This window comes from Anneissia japonica, unplaced genomic scaffold (genome assembly GCF_011630105.1).
Source record: "Anneissia japonica isolate Jap-2015-1 unplaced genomic scaffold, ASM1163010v1 scaffold26_len2425191_cov177, whole genome shotgun sequence".
Taxonomy (NCBI): domain Eukaryota; kingdom Metazoa; phylum Echinodermata; class Crinoidea; order Comatulida; family Comatulidae; genus Anneissia; species Anneissia japonica.
The window spans coordinates 342397-366128 of record NW_022685220.1 but is presented as its reverse complement, the minus strand read 5'-3'; the positions used below and the strand labels follow the sequence as shown (position 1 = coordinate 366128).

Sequence of the window (23732 nt, the reverse complement as noted above, 5' to 3'; positions counted from 1 at the left end):
GACATAATTTTAATTTAACTAAATTATCATCATCAAACTAAAATATATTTTAATATATCTTAATTATAATTAAAAAATAAAACAATAATTTGACTAAAGATATTACTATTTTTCAAATGTTATAATTGAATAAAATTCCTTTAAAAGGTCCATGCTCTAGAATAAATACTAGGTCCATGAACATTCAATGAACTATACAGCACTTCCTTATTTTATAATATTTGTGTGTAATCCAATGATGCTTACAGCATTTAAATCACTGCGGATTCCTTACTGGTAATGTTTTTAAGGAAATTTGGCTTCCTTTTTAGTTGGGAGACTACAGTACAGTATGCTGGGCAGAGAGTTCAACATACTATACTTGACCCGCCCTTTGAAGTACTGTACTTTTCATTTTTAACTTTTACTTGGAAAGCCATATTTCATGAATAATCAAGTAGTGGATTCAATCATTTTTAAAAAATCCTCTTTAATCTATCTCAAGAATTTTTCAAATAATAATTAATATTAACCAATTATAATAAATGGTTGAGCATTCCAACATCAATTTGCAGCTGTACAAAAACATTATCAAGAATTACTAAAATCTGACAATTGTCTAGAACACGGGCAGTGGACTCTATATCTGACAATGGGTCAGAGTTAGAAAGAACGTGGACCCCTGAAAAAATGTCTTCCCACACAATAAACCTCAACATAAAATATGAAGCAACTTAATTATGTACAGTAATACCATAATTACAACAAAAATAATTAAGAAATATGCAGTAATATTATAACAATATTAGTGATATCAAACAATAACGACAGCTGTAACAACAATATTGACTAGAAATAACGATGAAGACAACAATTGATAATAAACAATGGAGAAGAAAATACTAATAATACTAAAAAAATAATAATTAAATATTAACAAATAATTTTTACAGACTTACTTGGTAATGCAGTGATGAAATCTCTCTGTAACATAGGTTTCAAATAAGTATTAATCTGTCCATGTTGGTGGTGGCACATGCGCGTAATCAAATGCTCTACAAATTCTAATTGTTCTGTTTCATTCCATTGTTCAAAATATTTTAGGCACTTGTCTTTTTCCTCATTAAATTCCGGTGTGTTCTCCTTAATTCTTGAAACAGGCCTTATATTCGTCTGAAAGAGAGATAAAATTAATAAAATAATAGGCCTACTATTAAAAATATGATTTTGCAGTTTTAGGAAAACATCAACAATAATGGTAATAATAAACTTACACTGTACAAAACAACTTCTACTTTATTGAGACCAAGAAGAAAATTCAGCTTCTAGAACCATAATCACAACTCTCTGTAACGATGAACCTATGACATGCAAGTCACTAGCCATATACTTACTGTAGACCATGGTGGATGGATTTAATCCACAGTAATACCAACCTCAGAAATTTGAATACAGTATGCGACTGATAAGAATGTGTTGTTACAGAGCAGGATTCTCAAGTTGGGAAAAAATCATTTCCAGGTAATGTTGTTAAACGAGCTTTCTAAAGACATCTACTTGCATTTTGTTGTGTATGGTGATAGATACCCATCATTGGTACTGCATTCATGCAAATATTCTGAATGTACAGGAGATTGTTAATTTTCTGGAAGATCTTGCTTGCTTGTGGCAGTGTGAAAGGCTATCCCAATTTTCGGTAGAGACCCCCGTGAGTTGCAGAGAGTTGGGAGCCCTGAAGGGATTTTGGCGTGCAGTACGAAAACTAGTGACGAATTCCAGAGCTGGAGGAGGGTACAGCATAGGAATTACTTAACAAAAATAAGCCACTAGACCCTCACACAATAGGCAAATTCAGACCAGTTTAGAACTAAGCTGAAAAGTACACTGGAAGTAACACTAACAGGCTACTAATAGATGTAAACGTCGGGTAGTTGTGCAAGTGAAGACGCTTTTTGACGTATTGGGCTTTGAGCTTACGGACTTCGGACGATATACTCCTAAGCATCCTCAGTAGTGTGATACATGTTCGTAATCAAGTTAAGCTCCCAGAACGCGCCGTGTAGACACACTTTCTTTGAGCGTGCATATTATAAATGTGACCTTTAATATGACCTCACTTATTCCAAAGAATAATTACCTACAAACAGCATTTTCTGTGATGTGCTAACTTTTTTTAGCCATGATATTTTCAATTCATATTGTTTAAAAGAATTTATGCACAGTACTGTGACGATAGACAATTATAGCATTACAGCACTTATCACTCTGAAAATTTTGCATACAGTAGTAAGCCCATCGATTAGTGATTTCTACTGTATGCTTCGAAGTAAATAAGCTTGCCCTGGTTAAGCACCATCATCGCTTTTCTGAAGTAGCGTGCACATATTTTTGAAGGTCGTCTGAACATTCCAGTATATTATAATTACGCTTGTTTCAAAGCCTATGGACACAATACAAAACAGAGGTACATACTCAATAAATGTCTGGGATTCAAAACCAACTAGTTTAAAAAACTCAGACTTTTACCGTCGTTTAAGAATAATTTGCCAAATTAATTGTTTTAAAAATTCAAGAAACTGAAAAAAAAAAAAAATGTATTCGCAAGAATGATACCGCAAGAATGTTTGAGTATCCTGTCAATAGACATCTCCAAAGTGTCAATCAAACTTAACAACTGGCCAATCAGAACAAGGTCATTAATATGCATGTCTCACACACATGTTGTCCAACAAACGCCATTTGCGCAAATTTTTACGCTGTCGTTTTGAGGGGCTTATCAGAAATGTTCATTGTAGAAGTAGAGAAAACCATGTCAGCTTTCAACCATCACTTTTTAAAATAATGAGCATTTTTCTTGTTCATAATCCCTTCCTTCTTTTCTTCCCAATATTTAAACACATTTACCATACTGCGCAATGGAAATTTCCACTAAGTCCCTCCCATTGGATACTGTTGCTAGGCCCCACAAAATGACAGTGTAAAATCATACGCAAACACATGCTTTTGTCGGAAAACATGTGTGTGAGACACGTGTATTCCTGGTTAAGTTTGATTGTCACGCCGGAAAGGTCTCTTACAATAATTTATAATCTAGATGCAGTTATACATATCAGCATCATGCAAGTGCTTCCTGAGTCAAATACTTGTGTCAGACTCGCTTCATAAATACATCATCAAATGCTGAAATGCTCTAATAAAAGCCGAATGTAAACTTGTCAAATTTCCAATTAAAAAAAAAAAATCCTCAGTTAGTTACTGAATCCAGACTAAGAATGAATGTATTCTTAGTCTAGATTAAAGTATTGTACATGTTGAAATGTCATTTGTGTAATTTGTTGTGTTGAGTAGCAGCAACTGATTATATTTCAACTATTTCAAACTATATAAAGGATTTTTAAATATTAAGTAATAATTCTAGTAAGAATTATAAAATAGCACCACAGGTTTTAAAACAATTTGCATTCTTTCTTGACATTTTGATTCAAAACTACTTCAAAACCTTCTTTATACCCTCAACCTTATGTCTGTATACATAATCTTGGTTAGGGTCCATACTCAAACCAACTTATGTTCCCATAATGCCCTCCGTCCTTGTTCTTGGTGCTGACCCATAGCCTCCTGGGGTCAATTCAACTGCTTTCACTTAGACAGTCCTTTGTGTGTATAAGCCAAAACCCCAAACATTTACAGCTAAATTTTCGTTTTAGCTTACAGTATGGGTGCGTTCGGGTGAGAACGGGAAAATTTTACATAGGGTTCTTACCAGTATTGGTCTACCGGTTTTGTGCAGAACTCGGCTTTCAAAAAAACATTAACCTCTGATGTAAGACCTATAAGGTCTTAGGTATGTAATAGGGTAACAATCTGGATTGTAGGCTGTTTTTGGCATTAAACTGTAAACGAAGCAGGGACCATGAAAATTTAAACAGACTTTACTTCTGGTGCGTGTTGAAACAATTAAAGGGATTAAGTGATAAAGAATGCTCTCTGCTGCTAAAGCATGCTGCTTTTGCTCCTCCAAAAAACACTGCAATTTTCAGCGTTCGATTATCAGCGGATATCAGCAGGTGGTCCACGTTTAACATCCATTCGGGCGAGAACTGGAAATGGCCGTTTCCGGATTTATACTGTGTTGGACTCCACAAAAAAACTTGCCCAAACGCACCCTATTATTTTTATCAATTAGTTCAAGTAATTAAGTGTGTTTAATCATGTTCCATACTGTATGTGCTAATGTGAAGAAGAACCAGCTGCAACTCCATGAAGATTTTAAACACTAGAAAAGAGGTAATATAATTAAAACATCATAAAATACTGTCTGTTAGCAGTTAGGAAAAACTTGGGAGGAAGTAAACAGTCTGCAGAAATTACCATAAAGTTTGCTTTTCATTAATCCTATATTTTGTCTTTAGTGTGTATTTCAATAAATGAATTTGGAAAAATAAATGAAATTCAATGTGAATACAATAATCCACAATATAACACATGTAAAAATAAGTTGTTAGTCGCCTCTCGACTCAAGAAAACTGCCCTCCCTGGAAAATCTAACCGATACTCTTTTGCCTTCTACCGTAATAGCTATTTTCAACAGTGGTGGCGACTGCAGGGGCGATTCTGCTACTTCCGACAAACGTGGGCTCCCTGTCGAACACGGAATGTTATTACGTTAAGGGACATTGCAATGTACTTGGTAGTTTGGTGTTTACAAAATTCTCCCAAAATTCCCTCTACAAAATTTTAAAATGTAAAAAAAAGAAAGGGATGATCAAAAACTTTTATTGCAGTACGACCTTTGACCAGAGTTGATAAAAAATGGTAAATTCAAACTTTAAAAAAAAAATGCACTAATGTTTATAAAACATATTTTTAAAATGAAGATCTGCTGTCCAAAATGATAGTTTACATCCTGTTTTAAAAATTAAATACTGCTATACTGTATTCCAGCCAATATTAAATCCTGATCTAATAATCTGAAGGATTAATTAAGTCTATAATTATTCCCATAAATATAAGCATATAGACAACACTGCACATCCTGGATGTTAAGTAGGTGTGCATAATAAGAAATGATACTCATTGATGCCATTATCTTTCTTAAGAACTATTCACAGGTTTAGACAGAAATTTTATTGAGCTCACATTGCTTACTTGTACAGTATTTGCACACACTAAGATAACCAGGATCTAGTTCATACTTATTTAAAATATTTCCATTCCCAAGGACAGGTTCCAAGTACTGCAGTTTCTCTATAGTAAACACTTACACACAGTGCTCATTAACTTTATTGTTGATACTACTGAGCCATGACCATTGCATTCATACAATATGGATCCAATGACCATAAGGAATAAATTTTTTTTTTCATCTGGGGATTTTGAAATTGGAGAAATAGCCAATCTTTTGGATTTTTTGTATACTGTTTAAAGCCCCATTCCCGGCAAAATTTCAGTTGTTAAGAAAAATCTAATTTTTGTATAATGTTGTAAAGATTTATAAATATAATACGGAATTGCCAGTTTAACGGAATTTAGACATTCCTAAGAATGAAAAAAATGGGAAATAAGACTGAAATTTGATCTTTTGTGTTCCACACAAAAAATAAATGCGGATGAATTTTCATGTTTGATTTTGCGATAGGTAGTAAGAAGAAATATCGTAGGCGCCGAAAACATTAGCCTATCCAACGCCCTGCTACTAGGCTAGGCCCAGCCTTACCTCGATTTAGGTTCTGTTATCACACATAAAAACGGCCAACATGATTTTCCGTTGCTAGTAATGACACTTGTGAAATATGATATTTCATAGGAATTATTTAAAATTTGTTAAAAAACTGATTCTGATTGAGAATTTGACACCTAAACAAACATATCTCAGCGTTAATCGAACGACCGCATTGTGCGAGATGTGAAGTACAAGAACTAATCTCATTAGAGAGGGTGCACTTTATTGACTGTATAAAGTATACATAAAAGCGAGAGTATTCCAGTGGATGCGATCTACAACCTCTGAATTTGCCTAGTAACGATGAATTCGTCGAGAAAATGGTAATATTTTATGAGAAATAGTCTGTATTTCTCTTTTTTTTTATTCTTTTACGTAAACCTAAAATTCATGCCAATATTTTTCCATGATTTATAATAATTGGAGTAATGCAAATGCATATTTTCTATAAAAAAAGAAAATCAGTTTTTAGTGAAATTTTGCCGGGAATGGGGCTTTAAAAAAAAAAAAAAATATTGCAGATAGTATACCGTAAGTACATTTTTCAAAAACAAATCTCTTCTGAATCTGTATTTTACTGGATAATTTCTCCCGAATTTTCAAGTAATCCCCTCCCAGTCTCCTGGACTCTCGATTTCCCTAAATTTTCAAAAAATAGTCTCAAAATACCAAAAAAGAATTAGTCGGTTTTTAGTAACAATAATTGAGTATTTCAGTTATTCCTCTGTGTGTTGAGTTTATCAACGTCTGCATAAAAAAGGCTTTCCGAGTATTACTAACACCTTAAAAGATCAATTTTATTAACGCTATCAAGAAGAATGCATGCTTGAAAGAAAACATGGATTGGGGCGCCCTTTCCCGGGCCCAGCGCACCTCCTATCTCCCAAATTTTGAGGTTGAAGGGTTGGAACTTCTTTTGAGCCTGCTAACCAGTGTCTACTTGTCATCAAGTTGATGATGCAAATGAGTAAATGCAATGATTGTACATGTTTGACAAAAATGGACTAGGCCTAGTGTAGTTCTGCCTTCTACTGTAGGCCCAGGCCTGGGCCTTTGGCCTAGCCCTATTTATTATGTTTACTTATTTATAGTCCTTAATGACTCAAGAATTTGCCTACTAGAGTACTACATGCAAGTATACAAAGTAGGGATACCGTTAAAAAGGCCTAAATGAGATAGCCAAGGCAATGTAGTACTAACTAGCCTAGGGAGGCGCAGCCTAGCCCTACCAAGCCTAGGCTCTAGCCATCCAAAATTGATGAACAAGTGGATAAATGATGTTTTACATTATATTATACTTTAACTAGAAATTAATGAATTTCAAATATGTATGTTATACAGGGTTATATGATCATTCCACCGTACGTAAGATGATCAACCATATATCACACAAACATAAATTAAGATTATTTAGGCCTATTCACTGATTGTGAATTATCACTCAAGCTGCAGTGCCCTCGCACTGTGACACACAAACAACAACCGATCAAGGCTTTACGAAAATAATGGTCAACTCGCACTATGCCAAAGTACTTACCATTCCATCAGGAAGTTCCTGCATACTCTCGTCTTCAATGTCTGTTAAACTAATCATTATACTATACTATACTGTACAACAGTCTATAAATTCAAATTGTTACACTTTCCGATTATGATAAATAAAAAAATAAGATGACTATTCGCGAAGAAATAAACCAGTGTTTTCCCTATGTATTCTATCTTTAGCTTTGGGAAAATTGGTACTCAGCCACTCACAAACGTCGACAAAGATGACAAAGTGAATTGATCGCAAAAACCAAACACAGTCAACCTCATCGCTTGCTGATCACGACCAGGATGAAGTGCGCCACCAATATAAATACACCCACCCTAAAAAAAAATTACCAAAAATAATCATATACGTGGATGAGCCTGCCCACATAAGAGCGGAAGTTAATGTTCAAATTATTTCCTATTTAGCCCTTGTGTTTTTTGGGGTTTTTTGTTGGCCGTCTACTGAATTTAGATTGACCCTACCCTGCCAACCTTTAAAAGAAAAAAACAATAATAATAAAAGAATAAAACAATGGAAAATTAAGATTCAAATTAGTGGATTTAAATTATTAATGTTTACATGAAGTCGCTAACAGAAAAAAAAATCTAATGATTAAAAAGTATAGAAAGCGTTAAATTTTCTAGCAGAAATATTAGGAATACACCCATACAGAGACTATGATGGTGGTGTATAACCCTGCTTCTCAAACTCATGTGGGTCGCGATCTTGGGTCGCCAACTGAGAATCGTGCGAGACTGCTACTTTTAAAAAGACAGTAAACTTCGCCCAAGTTGACTGCATGTGCATATTTCTAAAATTTGCCATTGTTTTATTGTTTTACATTAAAATTAAATGGAAGATTCCGCACACAATCGACGATAACGAAATGCCTCTTGGTTTTAGAATCCATGATAAAAATCGAAACGATTTATCAGGCTACATTGTGTTCGGACTTTAGCCGAGATTAAATGTACAACTACAACATCATATCTGTATTTGGTGGAGGCAAGTGCAATGCTATCAACCTAGCATGGATTCTAAAAACAAAAACAAAAACAAAAACAAAAAAAAACAAAAAAAAAAACAAGGCAATAGGCCTAAATATGTCAGAAAACAGTAGCATAATGATTTTACTGAGCTCGAGGTACCGTAATAAGCCTATTATCATATCCAGAAAGTATATAGCCGTGTTGCCTTGGGTCGCCAAATACATTAATAGGGTCTCCGAGTGGGTCGCCAACCTAAAAAGGTCGAGAAGCAGGGTTGTATACTGTATAACCATGGGAGTTCTAAATAACAACTCCCTGGTAAAAAAATAAAATTATATAACGTCTGTAATTTTTCAATCGAAAACGGACTCAACTTTATAAATAGGAGATAAATATAAATACTATATAAATAAATTGTTTTGATAATATGCATGGCACGCTCGCTACAAGCGTATGCGACTTTTTTTTCACTTGGCGTACTCTTTTTGTGCACTGCGGGCCCTCTTCCTTATTCAAATAATGTTTAGGCCTACAGTATTTCAACGTTTCTTGCCTTTTATGATCCTTTCGACTTTCTTTTTAAATCTTTACATCTTGATTTTATTGTTTATTGTTTGATTTGATTTAAAAAAAATAAATGTTTATTTTATCGATTGATTGATTGATTGACTACGGTATATATCAACTTGAGGCCTAATTGTCCCATACAGAAATTTATTGAAATATATAAAAGGGAAAATATTCATCTGGTTATTATTTCTAAGTTTAATTGTGGAAGTAGGGCGCGTCTATCCTTAATCATGAGGAAGTTGAATTAAAAGTGGTTTTCAGCCGAAAATTGCTATAGGCCTAACTAATATTTTTGACATAAATACCTTTTACTACGAAAATATATAAACTTGATTACTAATCAATTTAACGATCAGTCAATCCGATCCGATAAAAAAAATTAAGCAATTGTTTATAATAATACAGGGGCGGATTTAGGGAGGGGGGGCGGCCCGGCCCCGGCCCCCCCTTTTGGGAGGTAAAAAAAGAAAANNAAAAAAAAAAAAAAAAAAAAAAAAAAGAGAGAAAAAGAAAAAATGATAGCCCAGAATGCCTCAAATGTTATGTTCGGGCGTCTAGAACACAGAAATTTCGCGGGGAATGCCCCGGACCCCCTACGACAGTGTTGTCTCAATTGGCCCAACTTTCGGCTCCCCCTTCCGGCTCCCCCTTCCAGCCCCCACTTTTGGACATTTTTGGATCCGCCCCTGAATAAATTAGACAATCAAAGAGGATAACAAAAGACATTTTAACTGAGCAATAAATGAGGTTCGACCGAGATTTGAACTCGGATCGCGAGATTCAGAGTCTCGAGTGCTAACCGTTACACCATGGAACCATGTCAAGAACACAATCAAGATATGTGTAAACTTATATTTATCGCATATTAATACATAAAAAATGAGGTAGACCGTTTTTCAATGATTTACAGGCGTCGTGCTTTTGTTTGAAATACTGTATTCAAATAAACGTACCTTTTGAATAAACAGCCCCACTAGTCCCCCATTAAAAATAAATGCCTTCCTCGAATAAAGGGCATGTTCTACTCCAGTAAAATTAAATTTTTTATTTAACCTGGTTGGGATCAATCATCATGCAATAACGCATTATTTTGATGGTAATTATGTGTTGTAGTTTCACATTAACAGTGAAATTATGGGGGGGGGGGGGTTTAATTGAGTAATATACTGTACGTATCCATTTCAGAGGTGGCGCCAGGATTTACCCGACCGAGGTCCCCCATGGGTTGGGCCGATGCCCCGATGAGGGGTCAGGTTTCCCCGACGAAAACAAAGTGGGCATGTTCGAGCTTCGATTAAAAGGTTTCGAAAGTGGTCCTGGGGGTTCGCCTCCGAAAATTTTGACAATTTAGGGGTTTCAAAGGCTTATTTAATCGATTTTAGTGTCTAATAATATGTAGAAAATACATATAATTTTAATACCCTTCTCAACCATAAACACCAGGGCGTTTATTCGGATAGATAAAATGAATACAGTGATTATTGTTAGTGTGTATGGTACAACCAATGGAAAAAATTAATTAGTATCTATATTGTATATTACTTCAAATTTTAGGAGAAGTTGTTGGGTTTGTTTTGCTACTGATGAAGACGATTTAACAGCTAAGTGGACTAGACCATGTCGGTGTAGAGGAACCACTAAGTGGGTGCATCAAGGCTGTCTCCAGCGATGGATAGATGAGAAACAAAAAGGCAACAGCACAGCAAAAGTCTCTTGTCCACAGTGTAATACAGAATATATTATTGTGTATCCAGGAATAGGTAAATACTTTTCCAATTTTTGTTTTATAATTACAGTAACATTTCCATCTGAACAGAGTTCATAATTGAGAAAATTTGTAATTCAAAGAGTACAAATTTCCATAGAGTACCACAGTCGTGTCGTCACAACGCCAGTTGGCACCCTCTGTTGCCAACCAGACGTTGGTTACTGTTCATTATGCCTGAATGACTTCATAGGCATTCTGGAATAGGCATTTTAAAATCTAATATTTTACCATCAAAATGTACTAAAAACACATAAGCTCGCGTTATATTAGTTATCGAACACACATTTAATCAATTAAAATTTACAAAGAAAAACTAAGATGCAACATCTTAATAATTACGTTACAAATTGGGATCAATGATTTGTCAGTGGAGAAAATGGTGTCTGGTTGAACGCATTTTGCAAAGATAGCAACGGAGTAGTATCACGTCTGGTATCGTGACGTAACACTTAGTACTCTATAGCATTACTGGGATGTATGAAGTGATTTCTGGATGAAAACTTGACTATTATTAATAGGAAAAATGAGTGTTATTCATGACGATCGCAAATTAGTTTACCACACTTACTTTAGCCATTGAAATAGCGCCCCCAATAAACAAAAAGTGAGAATCTATTTCTACTGTACAGTAGCTGCCTAAACAAACTTGCACAGCTCTATAATGAAATAAAACGATTGATATTTCTTGCTTTAAAGGAAAGTTTGTGTCAGTTTATTGGTTTAAACGTTTTTTTTCTGATGTAACATTTTATATTATAAGATTTTTAAATACAATATTGATTGTGATTTTTTTTTGTTTTTTAAATATTTTAATGTACCTATGATTTCATTTGATTTTGATAGAGTGTCTAAACAAAAAAAAAATAGTAAACCACTACTCTGTAGTCACTGCATATCCAGGTGGTACAAAGGTGAACTAGTGGGGCTCAATTAAATGAGGGGAGCTTGCATAATAGGGTGATATGAGGTCATTTTAACTACTGTAAAACCAGGAAATTTTACGCGCATTAAAGTTTCGCGAATTTCGCAAATGGCCAAGATTTGCGAAAAGGTTATGCCGCGAATAATTTTCAGGTCACATGTTCTATGTTTAAAAAAAGATCGGTAGAATACCATCTGATCATCGTGAATCTCGAATCAGTTTCACAAAGGAGATTTTGGTCATTATAAATCACTAAATTACACCAAAAATTAATTTCAACTTTGTTAAAGATGATAATGAACAATAAACAGCAAGAATTGTCGGTATTTCAAGGCCTAAACTCGCCCACGATGATGCAATACAGATCTAGGGCCTAGGCCTAAATGGGGAATCCCCACAAAATGCAACATGTTTGTGAAAAGTTAACAACTTCAACATTTTAAAAATTGTATTTTAAATTATTTTGTGGATTTTATTAAAGGTGTATAAACTTAATAGAATGTATTTCAATTATTGAATAAATATTCTGACCTTAAATTCCGATTTTGAGCTAAAAAAATTCTAATCTACAACTCAGTAAATATACTGATTAGGGAGGTTCTGATCATCACTGCATGTGATTGAACTTGTGCAACCACTGCGCAGTGTATACTAAGAAGTTAAAATAGAAACTAACTTTCGTACCTTGACATACCACAATGTTCAGTCATCATCAATCAATGTGTTTGAATCAATATTTGGCCTACAGGAATAAATATTGTTCATTGTAGGATGCTTGAATACCATACAAAATTTAGGAATATCGTATGAGTGAGTATTCTGTATTGTAATGTATGTAAACTTGTGTCTTTCTTAACTGTGCCTCTGATGGCCAGCTGAGTCCTGGTCCTAGCAGCTTAGGTAAGCTGCAGGCTTATGGCGCCTAGCCTAGGCCTAGCTATTGTAGCCTAGACAGTGGCTGTAGTCCTATCTAACCTAGGCCTAGAACTCACAATACGATATTTTTAGCTATTGTATGGTATTCCTCTCATGAATAAAATTTAGGCCTTTTGCGATTCACGAAAGTTTAATGTCGCAAAAATGGCCGAAATTATCAAATCGCTAAAGTTTCTGGTTTTACAGTACTTGAGCATAATTTGTTTGCTTCGAATAAATGGGGTGGGGGACTGGGGGAACAAGCTTTTTCTGGGGAACGTGTGCATCCCTAGATACCTGTATGCCACAGCCACTATTAAAGACAAATAATAAGATTACATTTTTTGTTGTAAATATAATAATTTTGACACTTAAACTAGGACTATGAAACTGAGAAAAATGTTAATATTTGTTTATGTTTGTTTCTTCACAGGTTCCTTTGTTAGTTTCTTAGATATAGTTGATAAACTTATTTACAAAGTTTGCCCATTTGCTGCAGCTGGTGTTGTAGTGGGCTCGGTGTACTGGTCTGCTGTAACTTATGGCGCTGTTACAATAATGCAGGTTTTAGGGCACAAGGAAGGCCTTGACGTAATGGAGCGTGCAGATCCGTTATTTCTCCTCATTGGACTCCCGACAATTCCTGTCATGCTGATACTCAGTAAAATGCTCCGATGGGAAGATTATGTGTTGAAAATTTGGCGCAAGTACTCGCCGAAGCTCCCCATCTGGAAATACTTTGGCGGTGGATGGAATCAAGCCTGTGACCTGTTGCCAAGAATACCGGCTGATACTCAACCAATGTCCGACCCGTTATCAGCTACGAGAGTGTTGTGTGGCGCTCTCATTTTCCCCACAGTATCAACAATCACTGGAAAATTACTATTTGGCACGTTAAATTCAAACTTACAAAGAACTATTTTGGTGAGTATTGTTTTGTGTACATGCAGTATTATCAAATAGGTTGCCTTCAATCAACCACGATCTGTCAGTGATTATTGGCTATCATTCAGGGGTCACAGGGGCAGATGTATAAGGGCGGGGGGAGGCGGGCTGGCTGCGGGCACTTCCCCCCTTCTGGAAAGTTAAAAAAAATGAAGAAAGAAAAAGAAATATTTAATTGCCCAAAATGCATCAGAGGTTATTTTCGAGCTTATGAATAACATCCTAGGGTGATGTTTTCTCGGTAAGCCCCACTTTTGGGGGCCCCCTTTCGGACATCTCTGGATCCGCCCTGGGTCCCAAGTTGGAGGAAGTCACTTTCGGGATATCTGTTTAAATGAGCTTTTTTAAATGCGTCTAATTTTATATTGCTGCGCATGGTGATATCCATCGGCACTGGCTTCAGTGAGACAATATAAAGTAGTGAAAACATGCAAATATTATGAATATGTGGAAGATGGGCTATTTTCCCCGTGATTCTTGCGGGAGGCCATCATAATTTCCGGGAGATTCCTGCGACTTGCGCGAGACCTGGGAACCCTGAATAATCCACGTAATAAGGCTCTTTGCTTCATCGATTGAGTACTTCCAATCCAGAAATTCATTAAAAATATGAAATTGCCCATTTATAAATGATCAAATAAGTTATCAACTTCTAATGAAACACAGATAAAACAAGATAATCAAACCCTTGCCCTGTTGTGCCATATCTATACTGAAAAATAATTGGCATCTAATTGCACTCCGGTTGGACCATTCATCATAGGCCTCGCGTGGCCAGCCCATCAATCAGACGAGTTTGTACGCCTGCTGGACTGCTTCCAGTCCGCTGGCCAAAATTTGACTCACCCCCACTTTGGCCCGCTCTTGATCGGCTCGAGTCTGCTCGACCTAGCCAAAAAAAGCCAAACGATCCGCTTGAATTGGCTCAGTCAGGTCTAGTGGCCAGAAAATATGCAAATAACATTCTAAAATCTGCATCTCACTTCTGAGGAGGACCGAGATACATAAGTAAATCGATCCAGTGGTTTTTGAGTTATGCACCCAGAAGGACACACACACTACACACAGACAGACAGACAGACCCACAGACGTACTGTACGCTACTGCAATACCCTTCACCTCCACTTCGGAGAGAAGAGGGTAAAAAGTTTAGTCTTTACTGATTAGCAGTTCTTTCTATACTGATTACCACCAATTTGGTTCACAAATGGAGTGCTGGGTTTCAATCAGAAGTTTTTCATCTAAACATTTGCAACATTTTTAACAGTTAACAAAAATAACTAAAGATGTAGTCTATTAATAATTTATTTTACTTTTATTACTTGCATCAATAGGGTGGCATTGCATTTGTGACTATTAAAGGAGCTCTGAAGCTTTTCTTCAAACAACAGCAATATTTAAGGCAAGCTCATCGAGAGATAAAAGATTACGATGGTGAAGAGAGCTCATCCGCAACAAAAGCACCAGAAGTGTCAGTAGTAGAAGAGTAGAGTGCCTAACTGCAAGCTCATCTTATCTCCAATTCATGCGAGACAAAAGTGTTACACATATGTGGTTGCGAGTTCAGCATCGTCTTCACACGAGCAATTTCAAACCTTGCTAGAAATTGGTACAATTAAGTAAAGGCCTTGTAATTGTTTACAATATAACTACGCCTAGGGTCTAGTCCTCTTTCTGGGCTATGATTATATTCATAATTTATCCAAAAGAAAGATATATTTGAATTTCACTAATAATATTTTACTATAGTAGCTATGTTTAACAAATAAGTTTTTTTAATATATAAGTAGCTTAGCAGACATTAGGAAGCTTTCGATTGAGAATGAAGAACGAGAATGTAGAATGAATTCATTTATCCGTGTGCATTCTATTTTCTACTGTAAATCAATACTGATTTTTGATGACCGATACGTGGAGCAGTGTACTTAATACAGTACAGTCCTCGAAAACCGTTGCAAACTTCGGGAGAGAATGTAACGCCCAACATTAGGACATGCGCAAATAAATTAACATGACGGTACGTTTTACGTCCTACATCATCGAATGCTCCCTATTATAATAATAATAATAATAATATTTATTGACATTACACTTTTACATCAGTGGCAGCACACAAGAAAGTGGCGCAGTCAAGCTTAAACTAATGAACAAAGAACAACAACTTAAAGCTAAACAAATGAAAGAACTTATGAACAAAGAGTAAAACAACAACTTAAAGCTAAACAAATGAATTGATGATACCACAGAGAAAGGTAAATTCCTTGTAGTGTTGTAGACCTCGGCGATGTCAGTTTTCTTACATAGATATTCCACAAATTTGCCTTCAAATAAATAAATACGATAAGACAGAGATGTATGTGTTATGTGTAACATTTTGCCTTGCTTGAATTGGGTATTAAAGGAACATTCCTACTAAATTGCATCATTGCTGTGTATAATTTTCATTATTGAATAGCAAGTCCAAGAAGGTTTCATTTTCAACAAGTGAGTGCAAATTGTGGCATGGACACACGCAAATGCTCCTTTAAATTTAATCTTATACACAAATGTAATTTTATTTATAATACTTTGTTGTAAGAAATTATCGTTACTATACATAATCTAAAGTATAATTGTAGACCACAATTAGGAAGATTTCAGTAAAAGCTCTATTAGATTTTTGAAATTTGTGGTTGATTTCGTTTCTTAATAATTTGAATATGTGTAAGAAAAGTATTGCTAATTATTTTAGTGTAATGTAACTAACAACACAGTGTGTTGATAATATAAATATTGAATTGTATTATGATGATGTACATATTGATAAAATGCATAATTCATTAATATTTACATGCATATTCATTGTTTTCATAGATTTGTGTGGTATTTTCAGCAACTTACTGTAGTCCATTTAATATTGATTGTTGTTATTGTTGATTCTTTTAGTTAGAAGTATTTAGCATCTTTAATGTATATCTTGTTTACCCTCTGTACATCAAATGACCGACAACGGTGAGATTTACCATTTGTGGCGCCATAAAACACTCTTGAAATTAGTTATTTGACAGCAATAACAGTTGTAGGCAATCAAAAGCGACATAAACACTTAGGGCAACTACGGTAGTACTTGCACCTAGTCACTTGCAGTTTTGCGTTATTGCGCGATAGTGGGTGAATTTTACAATAGCATTACAGGCAACTAGTTGAGTTGAGTGGCATAATCTTAGCGTTAGGGAACTTAATTTCAATGTATTAAAATCCAAGGTGAGAAGGTTTTGAATGTCATATGAATTAAGTAAACACTAAATGATTTGTTAAGCTGTCCACACTATCAAAAAGCTGTTGTATGCCCATATATACTCATGATGTGTCTGTGTAAGGTGATGATGTGATGTCATCATGACCATATATGGACATGTCACATGTTTTTGTCTTATAACATTTCATAGTCTAGACAGGGCTTTAGATTTTGCCATAAAAATTCTGTATATATTTTATAAACGCCAAAATTAATTTAGTTTTTTTAATTTGGAGTTGGATCACTCTGCTCCTCAGATCACTCTGGATAACCCTTTGCATGAGGGAAAGGGACAATGTATCTGTATGTCGGTACAGGCACTGCACTGCGGTTGTCATGGATCCCCAGGTGGCCCAGCCAAAATGTCAAATTTCAAATATTTGGAATTGGACATAAAAAGAAAAATTTAATCTTTTTTTAAATTTTAATAAGCAAGTAAATAAATCTTATTATGGTATGTAAAACCTCATGTTGTTTTTTTTCCCTCCAACTATTATAATATAGTATACTATCAGAGTTTGACCTTTCATTGGCCTCTGCCTAATATATACATGCATAGACCTATGTACATACAGTATACAAAAACTACAGAAATGGTGTTTTTTTTGTTTTTGTTTTTGTTTTTTTTTTTACAACCATAATATTCTTGAAAGGTATACTGTAACTAGTATGATTTCGAGGGATGATTTGCTGTTTAATGGATTTTTGTCATTTTTAAAATTCCATCTGTGCAACTTTTTTGTGTGGTTTATGTTTTATTTCACTGTCAACTTTTTGGCCAATCCTTTCACAGTAAAGTTTTTCTTATATTTGCTTTCATTTATGATCGTGTTCTGATTTATAATATTTTATCAAAATAACTGATAAGATATATTACACAAGAAAATCTTCTTAGACCATGTACCCTATTTTCGGCCGAGCACCACCTGTCTAACATACCACACTTATATTTTGATCGTTAATGTTATTAATGACATTTTAAAATTTCTGTCTAAGTACCTTCAGTATTATAAACCGATCTATTTACAGTGATTATCATTTTGAATGGTTAATTCAATAATCGATCGATTGATTGATTGATTGATTGAATAATGACAGTTGACTGGACGTTTGCTGTCGAGGGCCGCCAATAGGAAAAACTGTAACAGAGACAAGGAATTGGTGTGGGCCCCCAGCTACACGCGTGAAGCGCGGGAAAATTTGCGTAGAAGGCACAAAAAAATTATTTTGAGGGGGCCCTGTCATAAATCTGGAGGGGCCCATTATTAGAGGACCCATGCCATTATTGAGGGCCCATGATAGTAATTATTATTTTTGAAAAAAATATGAACAAAAAAATGCTACCTACAATTTCTATTGGGCCCCTGGTAAGCTTGGGCCCCGGGGACCCCCTTCCCCTCTTGGTGCAGTGGCATATCTAGTATCTAGGGGTGCACCCCTCCAAAAATTACTCGCACCCCCTCCCAAAAAGTCATGGTCCAAGTAGTAAAAAATCACATAAAATCACCTTATTTTGCGAATTAGTGCCCCTCAACTTATCATCGAGGCCCCTTCCCCCACTTCACCTTCGTGGCCCCCCCCCCCAAATCAGCAACCCCATTTCCAGACTTCTACACGCCAGTGTCTCTGTGGCCCTGTTTGTTGTGTAATGGTTAGCGCTCAATACTCTAAATTGATTTTCGCCTTTTTTGATTAATTGGTTAATTATGAATGGCATGTTCCGGTTCCATGGTGTAATGGTTAGCACTCGAGACTCTGAATCTCGCGATCCGAGTTCAAATCTCGGTGGAACCTTCTTTATTTTAGAATGTTTAATTTAACGTAAATGTAAGTTCAAAAATAAAATAAAAGCTAAACTTTCATTCAATAAAGTTTCTACAAATGTCTCGTTTATTTAACGGAGGGTAATGGTGACGCTTGAATTTTGCCAGCTTAATTTAACGTGTAAATTCAAAAAATAATATAAAATTGCTAACTTTCATTCAGTAAAGTTTCTTCTACTGAAGATTAGAACGGACGAATAAATGGTGCCACTTGAATTTGACAGCAATTATTTTTTTTTGTAGGAAAACGTCTGTAAATTATTGGAAACCGATGTTTGTTCTGTGGAATAATGAAACTTGTTTTAGTTCCTTCAAATGATCAATCAATCGAAAGATATATTTTGATATTCGTTTTCATCGAATGTCATTTGAGTAAACGTTCTGTACTTCGTGAGCCGTCAATGGTTCCATGGTGTAACGGTTAGCACTCGAGACTCTGAATCTCGCGATCCGAGTTCAAATCTCGGTGGAACCTCTTTATTTTGCTCAGGTTAAAGTTCGAAATGTTTGTTGATACCTTTTTTTGATATTAATGGATTATTGGATTGATTAAATAATAGAAGTGTGTAAGACTTTGCCCGATGCCCCAGACGCGAGCTTAAGTGGGCGTGGTCGGGCGTCGCTGAAAACATCTGAATCTCACGATCTGAATTTAAATCTCGATGGAACCTAATGTTTTTTTTGTTCCTATGCTTTCAAGCAAAGGAACATTCTATAGGATACCCTTCGTGTGTATGTATGTATGTGTGTATGTATGTATGTATGTATGTGACGTACAGTATGTTACGCTGTTTTTTGTAAACAGGCAAACGTGACTTTCCAGATATCTTTTCGTTATGAACGTCCGTACCCAAGCAAAACTGAATATGACGTTGTGCCGGCCTATTTAATAATTTTCTATTTTGACAAATATTAAAGCCATAACTAATGAAAGACAATACCCCCTACTCTTGAGAAGACTAGTAAACTGTATGATAAGAGGAAAAAAATTATGGAATGTTGATTACTTCGTTGTCCAAACTGTCTTAAATGTGATGGATTAAACTCTAGGTATTATGGACAGAAAACTCTGGGTATTATGGACAGAAAACTTTATCTACACTCCAAAAACTTCAATTTTTATACTGTGGTTTGGATAAGGGTTCTACAGACACAGCATAGAATTGTGTTGGGGTTTGATAAAAACAAACTTGATACTTGACAGTATAATCCTTATGCAGCTTCTATCGGAAGATAGACTACATGTGTACAGTGTACGGTATAGTGAAACCATTGTTGGCTCTGACCCATAGTAATGTAGGACCCCAACGGACAGGTCAAGCCCCACCCCCGCAACACCAAACAGAACTCGTCGGGCAGTTGGACTAAAACAATAAGAATGGCCCATGCCAAGTCGACACATGTCTGTCACAGTCTGAGTGTCATTTCTGGCCATCCAGAGGTTCCTATTCTTTAAAAAATCTCATTTGGAAGGTGAACACCCTCTTAAAATCTTCCACAAGCTCCGGCCTACGAGCTCTAATCCCCCTGTCGGACAGCTCGGCCCCCAGAAAATATCCTACAGCCGCCACAACTACTACACCTTTTTATCATTGGCACTACAAGCAGAACAAAAAAAACCTGATACCAGGATTAATAATAAAATAATAATAATAATAATAATAATAATAATAATAATAATAATAATAATAATAATAATAATAATAATAATAATAATAATTATTATTATTATTATTATTATTATTATTATTATTTGGCTTAAATAGCGCATTATACTAAGCCTCGATCGATGCGCCTAACAATAAAAATGAAACTGCCAGATTAACACATTGATGTCTCCCTGGTTTCGTTTGTTGCTATGTTTACATCATCGCAAACACAGAGGTCTGGTTGTTACTTTAAGTTTAGAATATTTGTTATCCAAATGGTAGACTGATTGGTTAATAATGTTTTTAATTTATTGATTGAGTAATGGCAGGTGACTGGACATCTTCAGACCATGCGCATATAGACTGGTTCCATGGTGTAATTATAGCACTCCAGACTCGGAATCTTGCGATCCAAGTTCAAATCTCCGGTGGAACCGTATGTGTGAGTTAGGAATACTTTTTGTTATCTTCTTGTGGATTGATTGATTGATTCAATAATCGATCTATTGATTAATGGCAAGAGGTACGTGGACGTCTACACTGTCGGACACGTGAAAATCTCGGGGGAACCTCATTTTTTACATATGGTTAAGTTCGGAATATTGTTATCTTCTTGATTACTTAAATGAATACAGGTCTTCCTCTAACAGACTCCTCCAATTAAAGACCACGTTTATGTGGTCCCATATTAACAAATAGTATAGGCCCCCATCTTCATTATTCTAATTAGATAGAGACCAAAGCTGCCAAAGACCACAGAAACAACGGTCCCAAACGTGGTCTTTAATTGGAGGGAGACCTGTAGTAGTCGATAAATTAGTTGATTGAAAATTAAATATTGATTGATTGATTGATTGATTGATTGATTGATTGATTGATTGATTGATTGATTGAATAATGGCAGGTCACCGGACGTCTACTGTTGTTCTGATTCTCACCATGCAAGAGGTTCCATGGCGTAACGGTTAGCAATCGATCAAGACCTCTGAATCTCGATCCGAGTTCAAATATCAGAATAGGCCTATTGTTTGTCACCTTTTTTTATTGATTAATTCAATAATCGATTAATTGTTTGACAGCAATTGATTGATTAATTGAATAATTGCAGGTTACTGGACGTATGCAATTAATCTGACCCTGCACGTATATACGGTTCCATGGTGTAATGGTTAGCACTCGAGACTCTGAATCTCGCGATCCGAGTTCAAATCTCGGTGGAGCCTCATCTTTTTAGGCAAAATTAAAAAAAAAAAAAAAATTGCTAACTTTCATTCAATAAAGTTTCTTCTAATTTCTAGTTTCTTCTACTGAAGATTAGCACGGACGAATAAATTGTTACACTTGAATTATGCCAGCAATTATTTTTTTGTAGGTAAACGTCTGCAAATTATTTGAAATCTGATGTTTGTTCTGTGAAATAATGAAACTTGTTTTAGTTCCTCCAAATGATCAATTAATCGAAAGATATATTTTGATATTCGTTTTCACTGAATGCTATTTTAATAAACGTTCAGTTCATTGAATAATTGCAGGTTACTGGACGTATGCAATTAATCTGACCCTGCACATATATACGGTTCCATGGTGTAATGGTTAGCACTCGAGACTCTGAATCTCGCGATCCGAGTTCAAATCTCGGTGGAGCCTCATCTTTTTAGGCAAAATTAATATATTTGGATATTCGTTTTCACTGAATGCTATTTTAATAAACGTTCAGTTCATTGAATAATTGCAGGTTACTGGACGTATGCAATTAATCTGACCCTGCACATATGTACGGTTCCATGGTGTAATGGTTAGCACTCGAGACTCTGAATCTCGCGATCCGAGTTCAAATCTCGGTGGAGCCTCATCTTTTTAGGCAAAATAAAAAAAAAAAAAAAATTGCTAACTTTCATTCAATAAAGTTTCTTCTAATTTCTAGTTTCTTCTACTGAAGATTAGCACGGACGAATAAATTGTTACACTTGAATTATGCCAGCAATTATTTTTTGTAGGTAAACGTCTGCAAATTATTTGAAATCTGATGTTTGTTCTGTGAAATAATGAAACTTGTTTTAGTTCCTCCAAATGATCAATTAATCGAAAGATATATTTGGATATTCGTTTTCACTGAATGCTATTTTAATAAACGTTCAGTACTTCATAAAGTCGCAAACTGTCCCATATAACGGTTAGCACTCGAGACTCTGAATCTCGCAATCCGAGTTCAAATCTCGGTGGACATTTTGCTCAGGTTAAAGTTAAAAAATATTTGTTGATAACTTTTTGGTATTAATGGATTGAATAAATGGATTGATTAAATAACAGGAGTGTGAGGCTCTGTCTGATGCCCCAGACGAGAGCTTACGTGGGCGTGGTCGGGCGTCGCTGAAAATCCCTGCATCTCCCGATCCGAGTTTAAATCTCGAGGGAACCCTATCTATTTTGTCATTTTAAGTTTACAATATTTATTATCCAAAAGATAGACTGATTGATTAATCTTTTTTTTTTATTTATTGATTGAGTATTATGGCAGGTGACGGACGTCTGTTCCGACCATGCGCATATATACCGTTTCCATGGTGTAATTATAGCACTCTCGAGACTCTGAATCTCGCGATCCGAGTTGAAATCTCTGGTGGAACCTTATGTTCAAGTTTGGAATGATTTTTATCTTCGTTGATTGATTGAATGATTTAATATAATCGAGCGATAGTTTAATAGCAAGAGAGTGGACGTCTACTTGTTCGGACCAGCACGTGAAAATCTCGATGGAACCTCGTTTTTACATAGTTAAGACTAAGTTCGGAAAATTGTTATCTTTGATTGATTACTTAAACAAATACAGGTCTTCCTCTAATTAAAGACTCCACCAATTAATAAATACCACTTTTATATATATATATATATATACATATATATATACATATATATTTCCAACGCCCGACCACGCCCACTTAAGCTCTCGTCTGGGGCATCAGACAGAGCCTCACACTCCTGTTATTTAATCAATCCATTAATCCAATCAAAAAAAGGTATCAACAAATATTTTTTAACTGTGACATTTTGCGACTTCATGAAGTACTGAACGTTTATTAAAATAGCATTCAGTGAAAACGAATATCAAAATATATCTTTCGATTAATTGATCATTTGGAGGAACTAAAATAAGTTTCATTATTTCACAGAACAAACATCAGATTTCAAATAATTTGCAGACGTTTACCTACAAAAAATAATTGCTGGCATAATTCAAGTGTAACAATTTATTCGTCCGTGCTAATCTTCAGTAGAAAAAACTAGAAATTGGAAGAAACTTTATTGAATGAAAGTTAGCAATTTTTTTTTTTAATTTTGCCTAAAAAAATAAGGTTCCACCGAGATTTGAACTCGGATCGCGAGATTCAGAGTCTCGAGTGCTAACCATTACACCATGGAACCTAACATACGTGCGGGGTCATAATAATTGCATACGTCCAGTAACCTTCAATTATTAAATTAATCAATCGCTGTCAAACAATTAATCGATTATTGAATTAATCAATAAAAAAAGGTGACAAACAATAGGCCTATTCTGATATTTGAACTAGGATCGAGATTCAGAGTCTTGATCGATTGCTAACCGTTACGCCATGGAACCGTCTTGCATGGTGAGAA

At 35.4% G+C, this 23732-nt stretch overlaps 2 protein-coding genes and 7 non-coding genes across 9 annotated transcripts in view; 6 read left to right on the top strand and 3 right to left on the bottom strand.

The window, feature by feature from the left end:
• LOC117108702 (F-box/WD repeat-containing protein 1A-like) overlaps positions 1-7529 on the bottom strand; it is a 33436-nt gene extending 25907 nt beyond the window's left edge. The window contains exons 1-2 of the mRNA XM_033250817.1: positions 7239-7529; positions 939-1152 (exon numbers count right to left, since the gene is read on the bottom strand). Coding sequence (XP_033106708.1) covers positions 939-1152; positions 7239-7295 — 271 coding nt within the window. The 5' untranslated portion in view covers positions 7296-7529. The remainder of the gene's footprint in view (positions 1-938; positions 1153-7238) is intronic.
• Positions 7530-9539: 2010 nt separating this feature from the next.
• Trnaq-cug lies at positions 9540-9611 on the bottom strand. The gene has a single exon. It is a non-coding gene; the product is annotated as a tRNA-Gln (tRNA).
• LOC117108530 (E3 ubiquitin-protein ligase MARCH5-like) lies at positions 9604-18133 on the top strand. The gene is made up of 4 exons (XM_033250572.1): positions 9604-9637; positions 10318-10554; positions 12833-13323; positions 14679-18133. Exons 1-4 carry the CDS (start codon positions 9604-9606, stop codon positions 14832-14834), a joined length of 918 nt encoding a protein of 305 aa, XP_033106463.1. The 3' UTR covers positions 14835-18133.
• Positions 18134-18343: 210 nt separating this feature from the next.
• Trnaq-cug lies at positions 18344-18415 on the top strand. The gene has a single exon. It is a non-coding gene; the product is annotated as a tRNA-Gln (tRNA).
• A 432-nt stretch (positions 18416-18847) lies between these two features.
• On the top strand, positions 18848-18919 carry Trnaq-cug. The gene has a single exon. It is a non-coding gene; the product is annotated as a tRNA-Gln (tRNA).
• Positions 18920-21244: 2325 nt separating this feature from the next.
• Positions 21245-21316, top strand: Trnaq-cug. Its single transcript has one exon. It is a non-coding gene; the product is annotated as a tRNA-Gln (tRNA).
• A 352-nt stretch (positions 21317-21668) lies between these two features.
• On the top strand, positions 21669-21740 carry Trnaq-cug. Its single transcript has one exon. It is a non-coding gene; the product is annotated as a tRNA-Gln (tRNA).
• A 131-nt stretch (positions 21741-21871) lies between these two features.
• On the top strand, positions 21872-21943 carry Trnaq-cug. Its single transcript has one exon. It is a non-coding gene; the product is annotated as a tRNA-Gln (tRNA).
• Positions 21944-23444: 1501 nt separating this feature from the next.
• Positions 23445-23516, bottom strand: Trnaq-cug. The gene has a single exon. It is a non-coding gene; the product is annotated as a tRNA-Gln (tRNA).
• Positions 23517-23732: the final 216 nt, after the last annotated feature.

What these genes read in the sequence shown, in the direction of transcription:
- LOC117108530 (XM_033250572.1), top strand. Translation starts at nt 9,604, where the DNA reads ATGGAACCATGTCAAGAACACAATCAAGATATGT. An exon ending in TATTGTGTATCCAGGAATAG is followed by an intron (nt 10,555 to 12,832) that starts GTAAATACTTTT and finishes GTTTCTTCACAG; the next exon opens with GTTCCTTTGTTAGTTTCTTA. An exon ending in ACTTACAAAGAACTATTTTG is followed by an intron (nt 13,324 to 14,678) that starts GTGAGTATTGTT and finishes TTGCATCAATAG; the next exon opens with GGTGGCATTGCATTTGTGAC.